The sequence below is a fragment of the Melospiza melodia genome, chromosome 1 (genome assembly GCF_035770615.1).
Source record: "Melospiza melodia melodia isolate bMelMel2 chromosome 1, bMelMel2.pri, whole genome shotgun sequence".
NCBI classification, from domain to species: Eukaryota; Metazoa; Chordata; class Aves; order Passeriformes; family Passerellidae; genus Melospiza; species Melospiza melodia.
Window position 1 is genome coordinate 101,947,323 of NC_086194.1, and position 14,988 is coordinate 101,962,310.

The window sequence follows — 14,988 nt, forward strand, 5'->3', positions numbered from 1 at the left end:
CCAACCAAAACTAGGGTTTCATGCAATGCAAGAGGTACTTAAATCATCTTAAGCAGTTCTCATCCCTAATTTCAGGTTCCTCCTTGGAAAACGACAATATGTTCTTAAAAATAAGTAAGAAAGGTGGCATCATAGTACTTTGCAATCCCCAAAGAAGCATCAGTCGGGTCTCCCTTGAAGCTGCAAACTTGTGCCTGCAGAGCACAATGAATACCATGGGGACATGAAGTCCAAAATGAAAAGATGACACAAGAAGCTACTGTAATTGACTCTGCCAAAGAAGTAAATGTCAAAACAGTTCCACACACCATTAAAATCTGACAAACACTTGAGTCTCTTATTTTCTCCCTAGACTGTAATAGACATGAGGTGCTCTAGGTTTCAGTTACAGACTCTTCTCCAAAACATAAAAATACAATCTACACTACAGAATTAACAGGAAATATACTGTTATTAGACTGAAACAAGCACGTCTCTCCAATAATGAAAATAAGTTAAATGCAACTTGACCTGATTTCTCAAATCAATGAGCCCAATTGAGATAATTTAGATGAACCACAGAGAACATTCATTCCAAATTTGCTTGATTTGCAGCTGGTTCTACTTAAACTCAGTTTCAGTTCCTCATGTTCAAGATAAGGAAAAAGTAAGAGGCTTGAATTTAGGTAAGCTTGGAATTCTGTTGTTTGGTATTTATTGATTCTACAGGCAAAATTGGTGTAAAAAGGACAAGGAAATACAATGTGCAATAGCAGATGGTGATTGAAGCATTAAAAACCCAAGTATCAGCTAGATGGAAATCTGATAAAAAAAAAATCCCTCTCACATAAGAGACTCAGAATGGATAAAATTAAATTCAAAATATAAAAATGCAACAAAGAAAACCAAGTGACATTATTAGGGACACATTTCTTAATATTCTACTATGTATCTGATTTAAACCATAGGAACTTGATTTTTTAAATTTTTAAGTGTAATTTTGCAGCATAAGTTTTCTTGACATCAAATACAAATTTTCATTAACTAGGGCCTGCTTTGCAAAGTCTGTTTTCCAGCTCCAAAGATCCTGAATAATGGAACTCCAAAGTGAAATGATTTCTACTGTAATGGTGTTGTCCATACATCTGGCTGTGCAAAGGGTAATGGGGCAGTTGCTTATTAAGATGGTAGAAGACAGCAAGTGTAACTGGATGAAAGGAAACTAAGGTCCAAAGTTCCTGTTTTCAAGATAACCTGACCAAAACAGGTTTTTGTATCAAACTGCTGAAGTACTTACGTGGACAGAATATCTAATGGCAGTGTCAGTAGTGAGCTCACAGAGCCAGTAAACAAGCACTTGTAGATACGACCTGCGGGAATAAACAGAAGCTTGATATAAATTCAATTTTGGCTATAGCTTCACTTGGAAAGGACCCCCAGGTACCCTCTTGTCACCTGGTGGCCAACTAAATTTATGACGTGGAAGAAAATCTCAACTTTCAGTGCATGAACAGAACTCAAGATCATATACAACCAAGTGGAACAAAGCTGCACTTCAGCTGCACATCTTTAAAAAGTACGCAGTCAAAGTGTAACAACTGCCATGCTAGATTAGAGCCAAGATTCATCTAGATCTGTGTCCAGCACTGGTCACACTAATGGATGCCTAAGGAAGAATATGGAAGCAGGTTAAAGACACAAGAAGTATCACTGCAAATATCTATTTGGAAAGTAAATTTCAAACTGTATACTACAGTAATTTAAATGTGTGCTCTCTTTTCTGAATTCCTTTACTACTTACATGACTTTGATATTTAAAAGTTTCACAAATCAATTTGTCCACGATTGTAAAGGAATTTTACTTTTCACATAACCCCTGCACTTCCATTTAGAGATGATTAATAAAAATAGGACAATTCTTCTATCCTAATATTAGTAAATGGCATAAAAACCTTCCATGTAGATTTTAAAGAAGATAATGAAGAGGCATTTTATTGGAGTAAGACATTTAAAAGCTCTTTCATGCATTCTCTCCTATGTCTTAACATTTTTGCATTGCACTACTGGCTTAAGAATCAAACAGGTAGAATTTCTGAGTGAAAATAAACGAAACAGCATCCTTGAATTTTTATTTTTTAATAGACAATAATGGTCTCACAAAATTTTGTTGCAGGAAGCAGCACATTTCCATGTGTATAAGAGCATTATGTACAGAAAATGAATACTTACATGCAGTAAGAGGTACTACTCCCAACCATGCAAAGGCCACAAGTGTATAATGAAACCAGTATCGTATTGCTGTGCCAATACTTGTAACCAGTCCAGCAAAGATGTCTTGGATTGGAAGCCGTGAAGGCATATCTGGGGAATAAACTGTGTGGAAAAAGGCACTTATGAAACAGTTTGCCCTTTAGAGAAGCATTTATGTAAAGTCCTGCCAACTACAAACTGTTTGCATCTCACAAAAGCTTACTAGAAGAATAAGCATATTGTATATTCTCAGGAGACGACTCCAAACAACAAGAAAATTCACATAACACATTTGTTTCAATGTGTACTGAGTGGAATGGGAAAATTAATAAGCTCCATGCCAATTTTGACCTAACAGAAGTTTTTTTTAATAGCTTTATTTGTTAACTGTAAACTCCAATTACCTAAAAATAAGCTCAAGAAAAAGCAGATTCTAAAATCAGTGTAACTCTCACTCAACACTACCTCAAAGATTCCCTCTGTTATTTATAAACCTAGTTCATGGACAGGGCACGAGGAATAACACAAATTAGCAATTTTGCACACTATCCATTTGTTTGTGCTACATAATTTAGATCCTACTTGCCATCCAACAGCACAGACCAAAAAAAAAAAAAAAAAAAACCCAGCAAAATAAAAGCAGCACGCAGGGAGGAAAATTGGAGAGAACTGATAAAGTATCCACAGACATTGAAATTTACACACCATGACTGACTTTCAACAAATATCTGCTTCATATCAGGCAGAATTTCTTCTAGGAACGCTCCTACTACAGAGCACAATGCAAATCTCTGATCCTGCACAGATATTCTCATATACTAGATTTTCTTGACATTTTAAACTCAACACCTATATGTTGCATAGGTCCATCCCTACTCAAAAGCCAAGAAAAACAGTGGTGAAGTGTTCTTTTGCAAACAATTAGAAAACATGTAAAAATTTCATTACCTGTACTTAGCTTCTACACACTTACATGATACTAAGAAGTGGTAATGCACAGCATCAATAACAGATTTGAATAAAGAAGATAAACTATATTTGGGAGTTGCACAAAGACATTTCTGCTTGGATGTTTGTAATGTTGGAAACATCTGAGTTTAACATCATGGACTATCTTTTAAAACCTTACATACTTCTAACTGCACAAGGATACTCAATTTTTATAAGAATAAATAGAGAGAAGTTTTCAATTCCTCTCATGAGCAATCCTTTAAGTGTCTAATAAATACTGCTTTATGCTATCTACCTGCAGCTCCTTCACCTACATTCCCAATCATCCTTTTACTAGGCTCAGAGAAGAAGCCTCTACAGGAGAAAAACTCTTTTCTCTCCAGAGCTATTTCCTTCAGTTTCTGTATTGTAAAGAGAAGTCAAGAACACAGACAAAGAGTATCAACATCCAGAAGCAGTCAAGGAATGGGGAGAGACTGGTGCATTTCAGCAATGTGTGGATTACAACTGACACAAAGTAACAACAGCACAGGACCCCAGTAGTAACTGGTTTGAAATTTCAAAGCTTGTTATTCGCCAGGTATCTGGCAGGGAACTGGAATTCATGAAACACAGGACTGAAAGTATAACACTAGGGAACTGTAGCTGTGAGAGCACAGAGTAGTGAACTGAAAGCAGGACACAAACATATTTTGACATTGTCTTAAAATTTTCTTGTTACAGAAACAGATTTAGTACACAATTTGGAACTATAGAAAATGCCAGCCGAAGTCTAACTAATGATCTCAGCTCACACTGAACAAACATTCTGGAAAATTTCTGCCACAGGAGAGACAAAAAAGCTTTGTCAAGGGTGCAAAAGAATATCTATTTAGAGTGCATCTGTTAAATATTTATGGCACCACTCACAGACAATTCAGCAGATACTTAGAGAACCTTCTCATTTTCAAAAAATGCATTTTGATCTACACTTTGCAACAAGGACTACACAGAAAACATTAACTTTGTATTAATGATTAATTTGTTAGGGACAAGTTGTTAAGTTGGAAAGATTTGAAATTTAAAAATGCATCTTCCAGGAATTACCAAACACACACAAAGAACTATAAGAAAGAATGTCCATCCTAACTTAAAGCAGAAAGTGCTTACAGAAGTTGGCATTTTTGTGCGCTCATTTTTCTAAAGGCTTCAGAGTTACAACAGAGCTTTTTCAAATAAAAGCACAACGTAGCTACTACTCAGAGAACACAAGCTATATCCCCCAAATTTTAACCATTTGGTGATTTTTGATGATTTGAGAAGCTGAGGGTGGGAAGAAAGCTGGTTTTTCTGTGCACTGTCCTGTGCACACCTTAAAATATGTACAGCTTTTTCCACTATAAGCTTTATATCATGATGACAAGGTAAAATCCTGCTGTCCTGCAACACTGAGGTGCATGAAATGCAGGAATTCCCAGCATGACAGGAACCCCTGGTGTGCAATCATCCTGCACCACTGCAGCTTGCTGCCAGTGATTTTTATAACTTCTCTCCCCACCTGTGTCTGTCACCCAGTGCCATTTTCTGTCCACACTGCAGCTCCCTGCACCCCCTCCCCACCACCACTTTGACCCCTGCCACCACAGCATCCATCCTCCTCACTGCACCTCCATCCCTTACTTTCCACCCCAGTAACCTTTCCTAACTCAGTTTGAGAAAGCAAATCCCTACTTTATTTACCACAGTTCCTCCAAGTAAAGATCTTTCTACTAGAGACCAATTGAAACAATAGCTTGTCTTTTTTTTCTATTACAGTATGAAATTCAAACAGACTTTGGGTGAGTTTTTCATAGGTTTAGCTCAAATTCTTTGAGCTGTACAGGTTATAGAAAAACTACTAGAAAGCTTTTTGGATATTTAGGTCACAGCTATGCAGTGTAACTGCTAATTTAGTTGTGAATCCTAAATTTAGGTGGGGTTTTTTTGTTTGGCTGGTTGTTTTCAGGAGGTGGGGTTTTCTTCTACCCTCCTCTCCTGTAAGCCTAACTTTTCCAGGAACACAATTATTAATTTTACTTCTCCAAAACAGATGGTATGACAAAAAATATGCTCTTACACTGACATAAATAAGGTAGGAAAACCACAAGGCTAGCTTTAGAAGCTGCTATTTAGCTTACTTCACAGAATCATCACACCTGCAACCCTCTCACCCACAGGTTCTTTATTTACTACTACATTTGCAAGCCATTTATATGCCACCTCAGTCATGCTCGTGCACTGATCGTGAAATAAGACTGTGTAACTCATAAGTAAAAACCATATACTTGATAGCTCCTGGGTGGAAACACTGATTTGGTAAAACAGGGCTTGTGAGTTATTCTTTAGGTTGGACTAGATGATCTTCATAAGACCCTTCCAACCCAAACCACTCTATGTTTCTGTGTTTTACACCCTTCAAACACATGCAGACTTTGCTTCAGACCACTAAGGTAAAAGGAGAAAAACTTCACTCCTTCTCAGACAAGCACAGCTCTAATATATGAAGTAACATTCATACAACTCTCAGCTGTGTGCATATTCTGCACACTGGAACTGGCAGAAGGCACACTGAATTCTGTGCCAGCATGTAGTAGTTTGTTCCAGAAGTTTATTTCTTGAAATTAGCCTTTCTAGAAATGCTGAAGCTATGGACTACTGTGTTAAAAGTTTATCAAAACAGGTAGAGATATCAGTTTATTATATCCTTCAATAATGTAATATCCAAATTACATGATAAGGAACACCCTACTCATATGGGTTCCTTTAGTTTTACAGTCTTTGTTTTAACTAAGCTTGAGACATTGAATGAACTGCATACTGGCAATGAAGCTGCACAGGAAGGGCAGAAGTGAACCCCTCCCAATCCTCAGACAAAGATCAGCCTAGTCTGCTTCTGCATTTGTGGTTTTGACAGTATTTATGTTAAAATTACCTCCTACAGAGTGGAGAAGTTCTGACAACTGTATTTTCTTAGGAAATATGGCCTCACCATCTTTCATGTGTCGATGCTTACGTTTAGTGTAGCACTAACAGAAGCACATCCTTGCACATGACAAAAGAAAGTGCATGTGTCTTTAAAAACTCAGGAAGAAAACTCACAAATTAAAAATTAACAAGTACCTTGATAATCAAAAAATATCAAAAGCTGCTTTTTTCATAGTTGTATTACTTCTTAACTTGTAGAACTGCAGAAAAGTAATTAATTTTAAAACATAAAAATTTAGCTTTAAAGAATGCATTTGAAATCAAGTAATTTACCAACATGACTAAACACATTTAGAGAATGATGCTATCATTCAAAAGAAAAATTTGTTCCTTTGTACTCCAGCCAAAATACAAGTTGAATCTTCTCCTTTTTCCTTCTTTCCAAGCAATAACTAAACTAGTAGTTCAGGTGCTTAAAAAAATCCCAAAATGTTACAGAACTTAGAGAATAATGCACTAGAAATAGTTTATGAATACTCCATGGATGACAAGTTCCACTAGTAAGGGAGCATTTTTGACAGAAGGACAGCAACAGCCTCAGCAAGCAAACCAAGCTAAACAAGAGAGGAGCTGCTGGTATTACTGCACTAATACTCTATTACACCACTAGTGCTTGTCTGCTGGAGCACAGATACTCATTACATGCATGTGTTTATTTGACCACATCCTGTGGTGAAATCAACTTATCTGAAAATGTGTTACACCGGGCATGGTTACAGACCAGACCCATCTTTGCTTGGGATGACTGGCACACACTTAAGTCACCTTTTTTTTCTGCCTTATTCTCTCTCCAGCACCTGTGACTCCTTCCCTGCTCCCACAAGCAGATCCAGTTTCCAGACTCGACAGCCACATTATCTTCCAAAGAAAGAGGGATATGAGAAATTAAGGAAACTGTAACTGCATGAGTGTTGGGTGTGAGGGAAACAGTGAAAGAAGATCCCATGGGTAGGAAGGGCAGGAGGAATCTGTGCAGGGTACCTGACCTGCTACCACTGTGTGAAGCCCGGTAGAAAAAAGCACACTGCAATGTGGAAAGCTGAGAAGGAAACCTTATCAGCTGAGCCTGCTCACTCAAGGGAGTGACAAGTGTGTGGCAGAGGATAAGCAGACCTTTACTAGAGGCTGAATGTGGAGGACACACTCTATTGCATAAGGAAGAATGAGATTGCTTATTACCAATTTCAAAGGTCCTATGAAAAATGGTAATTTTTTTGAGCCACATTAACTCAACTAAGTTTTCTCCCCTGTCCATAACCTGCAAGTACATTACAAGCTGTGCTGGCAACAGCAGTGTCAGTAAAGAATTAACTTCTGCAGGAACACCTCTGTTGATAAGGGCAGCAACTAAGCTTCCTCTTATCAAGAATAACATGCATATAAAATGTATTTAGTTTGGAATGGCTTATCCTCTTTTTCTAGATCCCAAGGAAAACACTATTAACTTTTTTGATTTGCTTTCTTTTTTTCATACAAAACTAGGAAGTCTTCTTTCTTAACAACTAATATATCACTGAAATGCCATTTTCTGGTCTTGCACATTAAATCCTGTAGAGGACCTGGTCACAGTATGCAATTTTGGAAGTGGCTAATTAGCTTGTAGGGAGATTCAGAACTGCATATCGCTTTTAGTTTGTGCAAGTTCCATACAGAAGTAATACAATACCTCTACAAAAATATGTAACAAATAAAACCTGCAAGCAGATGATCTCTAACAATCCTCATACAGGTCACTGTAGTATTTAAGAATAGTAACTGGAAAGCACTGCTGTGTTCAATGTAAAATACAATATTGCCCTCCCAAGACAGAGTTAATATCACACATTTCTCTGACAGTCTAATGTGTTTAATTAATTCTTGGCAGGAATACATTATACCAAGGCTCAACATATAGAAAGAAGGTCCATTGAGGGATTTTTGGAACAGAAAATACATGAACTAAACCACCTTGACCTAAGTTTTCTCTACCAAAGTACAAAACTAGGAGGGAAAAAACCCAAACACCCACAAAAAAGGTGAGAGGGGAGCAGGAATAAATCAGTAAATTTAAAGGGAAAAATGTAGCATAAAACCCACTTTACCTGCTCAACAGGCAATAAACTGACAACACTAGCCTGCCACTTCACCTATTCCTACTACAGTCATCCAAAATGTAATTAAGAATCCTCTGGGAACTATATGAATATTCTTCATCATTCTATTTAGTTGTATCTAAGATAAAAGTCAATTTAACACTGGGTAGTTAGCATATCTTGACTGAAATGTAAGTGGAATAATCATAATTTCTATTAGCTGTCAAGACCACTTCAACTGAAACTGACAGAATCCAAGTATTAGTGTTGCAGTAGATCCTTTAAAGGTAACTGAAAACTGCCTTTCAAATTTGAATTGTTTCACTTTACCATTCAGACTTCCAAAAACTCAAATTTATCAATGAAGCTGAAAATATGCAACACTCTGTACTGTTGGCAACAAAAGAATGGGACTGAGGCTGGCAGAAAAAGGTGCAGAATAATACTTCTATGTCTCACTTAAGATTATGAAAGAACCAAATTATCCATCATTTAAGCAATTCACAGTCTGCAATAACATGCATAGAAATTGCATTTAAAACAAGAATACAGAAGTTACGCCACAAGTTTGGATCGACCACACTGAATGAAAAAGTAATCACTTCATAGATATTATATGAGAAAAATTCTGAAAAAAAATAGGAGCAAGTAAAACATACTTACTTGGTGTGAAAGCAAATCTGTGCTTACATAATTCACAGTATTCTTTTCTGCTGTGCTTAAGCCACTGAACTAAGCTGCAATAAAAAGTGATCACATTAACACACACTATACATCTCTCAGCCCTATCCCTCCATTAAGGAAAACACACCAATTCCCTGCTTTCACACTTAAATCAGGATATTTGTACTGTGAAGCAGGACTTAAATTAGCATGTTTATGGAGTCCATTTAGGCCATGAAGTAAGTTTCAAACAGTAGAAGAAGGTAAACTGACAATGTGTCCCAGTGTTGCTAAAGAACACTCATTCTTTGAGTACGTTATTGATCAAAGCAGACACCCGGCGCCGACACCCACCAGTGACATGGCTCTTATAAATCCTTCAAGATAGACATATGGATGCACAGCTAAGATTTACAACTGCTGTATTTGTGAAAGAAGGACTACTAAATATCAGAAATGACCATATAGACCAGAAAGACAGTTTTTACTTTAGCACTTCCTGATCAAACACACCTCAAAATGACTAAAAAGCATTAGGGTTTTTTTTTTTTTTCTGTTCACAACTATAAGTGCGTAAAAAAGCCCCAACATGCTGATTTTCTGCTTAGTGTTCATTAAGCTGACATACAATCAGAACTGCAGTCGCAAATACAAATAATTATCAGTGCTTTCTTTCCATATATAATTACTAAATTTTTCCTGAATTGTAACAAATTATCAGGTAAACAACATCAAAACCCCAAACATGTTTCCACTGAAAACTGTTTTTTTCACTAGTTAACCTCAAGACTTGAGGTATTTTTAGAAACATATTAATATGCTTTCATGAGGAAAAAAAAAATTTAAGGAACACAGAGACACAGAACTCACCATTCCTGATGAATGAATTTAATACTGCCAGTACACACACACGGGTGATAGAGGGGTTTCTCGGGAGTTCCTTCCGACCGACAGACTCTGCATATATCTGCTGACAAGGACAAAAAGCTTATTACACTTCTGCTTAAAGAACTTACATCTTCAAGACAAATTACACAATTACATGCTAGAAACTTTACCATGTAGCAAAATGAAGCCAGGATAAATTGAAATAGGATGAAAGAGATTTCATCTGATGAAGACAGAGACTGGGAGATCACCAGCAAGAGCAACACGAACATTATCTGCCTGATCATGTTACACAAACTCAAAACATGTCTTAAAGAATTTTAGGATTTCTAGGAAATACACACAGTAAAACTACAGGAGGATGTGTTTTCTACCTGAAGAGTTATCACTAAAACAACATAAAAACTGTTAAGGATAATTTTCCTGAATGTGGATACTTTGAAACAGAAAAATTCCATCTCAGTTTGGATGTTTAAAAATGTCCAACAATTACTTAAATACTTTGCTTGAACCTAACACACATATTTCTTTGGTGCTCTTGATGAAAGGAAAAAAATCCAATATAACAGACACAGGTATTTTACAATTTGCTACCCAACTTGGAGACAGGCTACTGTCTAGTAAGAAAAGTCACTTTCTATTTCTTATTTTGTAATTTCAGTAATATTTCCATACATCCCACACCTTCTTTATTCCCTGCTTTTGACATTTTCTTGCAATTAAAGGTTGCAAGAAGTTTTATGGATAAAGAAGCGAGCATAAACTTTTCCATCTAAACTATTCAGTTAGCCAGAGCTCTAAACACACAATTAAATAGAAATAAAAATCAAGTTTTATCTGTTTATTGACAGATACATCTTTCCTTGACTCTTCCTTTTACTTCTATTAAGAAAGTGAACATAAAATACCCGTTTTAATAGAATATGTGAGTTTGAGATTTTATCTTTTGTCAATTATTTCTCTATCAGCCACTACCCAGCAAATGTGCAAGAATGGAACACATGAATATCAGAGATCTTTGTCAGAAAAAACCGGCTGATGTGAGAATACTGCAAATATGCAATTCCAAATCTAAATCACCTATCTTTGTTCTTGGCCAAAATCTTCAAAAGTTTATGCTTTTCTACAAAAACTTCAAAAAGGCACCAAAGACTGATTTTTTTTTTCTATATAGAAGTCACATTATGACCATACCCACAGTTTATAGACTTTTAGGACAGTTTCTACACATAAAGCATAAGAATTCAAATTATTAAATTCAAACAATTTTCTATTTATGAAAATGTTGAGTGAATTCATTATGCAGCATGAAAGCCCAGCATTAACAGAAGCAGGAATTCAATACCACATCAGTGATGCCGCAAAGAGAATAAAGAGCACTTCCATCACTGCGACATGTAGCAGCAATGATTGGCAGTATTGCTGCCAACACCAGGAGTGCCCGGTTCCTCTGCTGACAGGAATGATCAGAACTGCTGCTTCTCTCAACAAACGATTCTTTCATCCCAGAGAGCACTTCCAGATGGCTGCACAGGACAGTCTCTCCAGCCGACAGGCGGGCCCTGCCCTACCCCCTGGCTGTGGCATTCCTTCCACGGGAGCTGTTTCACTGCAGCACTGGGCAGCTTTGCAGGCTGGCTCAGCCTCACAAGGGGCCAGACAAGCACGAGACAGCACACGAAACCACTGCTCTAAGGCCACTCTGGCTCCAATGAAAGCAAGCTAAAAGCACACTGTTCCCTGAAGGATGCCCACAGCTCTCTGAATCTGTCCATTTAATGGCCTGTTGACTCTCACAGCAAACTCTTCACTTATTGTCAAAAGTTCTGGGAAAAGCAATTTGCATTACTGTGAGCAAAAGAGCTCTTTACTTGAGAAAAGACTGCCTGTTAGCTTACTAAAATAAACCTAAATTTTATTTTTTCAAAGCTATGATAATTTCTAGATATTTCCACTTGTTTTATAAATCCAAATAAACATATTATGAGTGTAATTGTTTGGACTGTTAAGCAACTGATAGCTTCAAATCAATAAACTCTGCTGAGGGTCAATGTGTTAAGCTATGCACCTTATGACCTACAGCCATAGTCAGAGAATTGCACTGTGCAAGAGTCACTATTTCTCTATGTGCACCCACACTTTGCATCCTGTTCTTCAGGCACATGTTTTGGAAAAAATGACCTTGAATAATAAATTCTTTCCTGTTCCCCCGAGAATGATTCACTGCCTATTATCTCTCCAACTGAATCCAACACTGGAATACCAAAAAGTGAAGATTACGTTATTTAGCAACAAAGTGATTTATCTAGAAAGAACCAGAACTACCTCTCCAGCAAAGCTGGGTATCTGGTGCTTTCAGGTGCTGCAGAGAGGCAACTTTCACATTCGCTCCGAGGGGAAGCAGCTCCCACTCAGGTCTGAGCTGACCCCAGAGTGCCTCTCTTACCTCAGCTCTCACCACACAGCTCCGTTCCCAGCTCCTCAATACGCTTCAGTCACGCATCAGAACCACAGGGCCGGAACGCCGCTACCAGACAAGCACCAGCTCACAAAGTCCACCTGACACTCTGCAGCAGAAGCTCAAGCACACACAATAATATCATATTTCCTCTTCCTCAAGGCACTAACACAGTGTTTGCTGCTGCTGCTGCTGCTCAGAGCTTTCTAACCTTGGGAAGTCTCTTCAGCGTTCTGGCAAGCCCCGTGAAGTTCTAATAGTAGGATCTGAGGCTTGAAACTGTAGAAGTTGTAACATTCTGGTGGTATTTATGGAAAGTGAGGATATAGACCAGACCGGTTACTTTCACGCTGCCACTGGGAGCTTTTGAGGTCAACACTGATAAGGCCACAACAGAATATCTAAGGCTGCATATACATGTGCCTTGGGGTGTGCTTGTATATAAAACCAGAAAAGTCAAAATGTCAAGCGTGGAATTTAACACAAAGGTTTAAAGACGACAATGCCTTAAGATGTAACTAAAAACCTCCTCTTTGTCTTGCTGGTCTGTTCACCTACTTAAGTCAGGTATGATCAAAGTCTACCACTGGTAACAGCCTGTAACAAATTATCAACTACGCTGTTTGAATTGAATCCACCGAGATGGATTTACCAGCTGCTGGAGTGGAGGAAAATCAGGAGGTCATTTCTGAGTATCCACTTCACAGCTTGCAAAAAAACCAGTTTTTCTGGGCTACCAGAGGAAAAGCAATCAAAGTTTCACTTTGTTGTGGACTTCATTGGTGTAAGTGACTTGGTCTACAAATCTGCAGCAAGCAATTTTAAATGTTAGATTTAAGAAACACTAATATTTTGATAAACCATCAGTGATCATGGGTATTAAGGATGCCTACAGCACAACCCAAAGAACACTACTACAAAGGTGCTGTCTTACTTCATCCAGTGGTTCATATTTTTCCTTTTTTTTTTTTATCCTCTCAAGCACCTGATAAAAAACTACATTCAAAATGATGCCAAAGTAACAAAAGCTAAAACACAAAATGTTTTCCTTGGAACTGCCTTGGTACTGCAATATGTATTTGCACTCATTGTTGAGATGATAAACAAAGCTCAGATACTGCAGGAAACACAGCACAACAAACATGCTTTATTTAGTTTGGTTTACCCTACAATATGAAGTGCTGATCTGTCGAAGTTCCCCAGCATCTGCTTGAACGACACAGTCCCTCTCCCTCTCTGGAGACATTCAAAACCCACCTGGACACATTCCTGTGTCACCTGCTCTAGGTGACCTGCCTTGGCAGGGGGCTTTGAGTACATGAACTCCAGAGGTCCCTGACAACCTTAAAAGTGCTGTGGTTTTGTGATTATCTAAGCATAACGAAAGTGCTGACTAAACATATCCATGCTTGATCTCAAATGAAGCAATACCCTTAGAAATGGATACCACACACAAAACCCACCTCATGACTATATGTTTGACAATTCTTTTTTTTTTAAAGTTAGATAAGTGACTACTTATTAGCCTTTTTAAAGTTAGATAAGTGACTACGTATTAGACAGAAAAACATGTCAGCTCCTGCATATTTCAATTTTTCAAGCAGATTGCCCAGCGCACGTAACAAAGCCAGCTTTGCGAAAGGAGCAGCTATTACTCCTCAGCCAAACGCGGAACTGTGAGGCTCCCTGGGCTCCAGGGCCGGCCGGGTCCGACAGAGTCCGCTGGCCAGGAGGGAGCCGCGGGCAGTGCCCTTCTTCCGCTGCCCCGGCGTGCGCACCCCGCTGCTGCGCTGCTCCCCGCCCCAGGCTCTCACTTCTCCCCGGGCCCCACTTCCTCAGCCAGCGGGAGGTTCCGGCAGGCCCCGGTGCCCCGGCAGGGCCCGTCCCAGCCCCGCTCCGGGTGTTGCCAGCACCGCCCCCCTTTCCCCGTGGTTATGTAAGGGGCACCCGTGCGCTCCGCCTCACACACTGCCCCCTCGGTCCGGCCCGATTCGGTTCGGTCCGGCCCGGCCCGGCTCCCGCGGCACGGCGGGCCCGGCACGGCGTGGGGGGGCGCAGGGCCCGGGCACCTGCAGCCCCGGTGCGAGAAGCCCCTCTGGGCGTGAACAGCCCTCAGACCGCACAGCGGGCCCAGTGACATTCTCCGCCTCCTCCCCCGCGCCCCTCCACCCTGCGAGGCTGCCCCGGCAGAGCCCCCGGCCGGGACTGGCGGCGGTGGCGGGGCGAGCCGTACCTTCCTCAGCGGTCTCCATCTTGCCGGGCTGACGCAGCGCCGGCCGGGCGGGTGGTGTGACCGGGGGGGCGGGGCCGCGCGCAGAGCGGACGGACCGGCCGCGCCGCCGAGCCCGCGGCCACAGAGCGCGGCGGCGCGGGGACGGAGCGCCGCCCGCCCGCCCACAGCGCCGCCTGCCGGGAACACCGGCTGGGAGGCCCGGGATGGGGCTGGCGGCCCGGGATGGGCCGGGATGGGCGGGAGCTGCTGCGGGCCTGCCCCGCTCTCATCTACAGAAACACTGAGTCAGTTGGGTTGGAAAAGACCTCCGAGAACATCGGGTCCAACCTGTGAACCAGCACCTCCATGTCAACTAAAGGCCACATACAGCTTTTCCTGAAACACCTCCAGGAACGGTGACTCCAGCACCTCCCTGGGCAGCCCATTCCAATGCCCAATCACTCTTTTTGTGGAGAAATTCCTCATTATGTCCAATCTGAGCTTTCCCTGCT

At 40.2% G+C, this 14,988-nt stretch overlaps 1 protein-coding gene across 2 annotated transcripts in view; it reads right to left on the reverse strand.

The window, feature by feature from the left end:
• The window catches only part of MARCHF6 (membrane associated ring-CH-type finger 6), a 44,214-nt gene extending 29,652 nt beyond the window's left edge, over positions 1-14,562 (reverse strand). The window contains exons 1-5 of one of the 2 annotated variants that reach the window (XM_063162820.1): positions 14,498-14,562; positions 9,789-9,885; positions 8,919-8,992; positions 2,209-2,352; positions 1,277-1,349 (exon numbers count right to left, since the gene is read on the reverse strand). In XM_063162820.1, the coding sequence (XP_063018890.1) occupies positions 1,277-1,349; positions 2,209-2,352; positions 8,919-8,992; positions 9,789-9,885; positions 14,498-14,516 (407 nt within the window). In that variant the 5' untranslated portion in view covers positions 14,517-14,562. Of the gene's footprint in view, positions 1-1,276; positions 1,350-2,208; positions 2,353-8,918; positions 8,993-9,788; positions 9,889-14,497 lie in introns of both variants that reach the window. The other variant, XM_063162814.1, reaches the window with a different exon arrangement.
• Between the last annotated feature and the right edge of the window lie 426 nt (positions 14,563-14,988).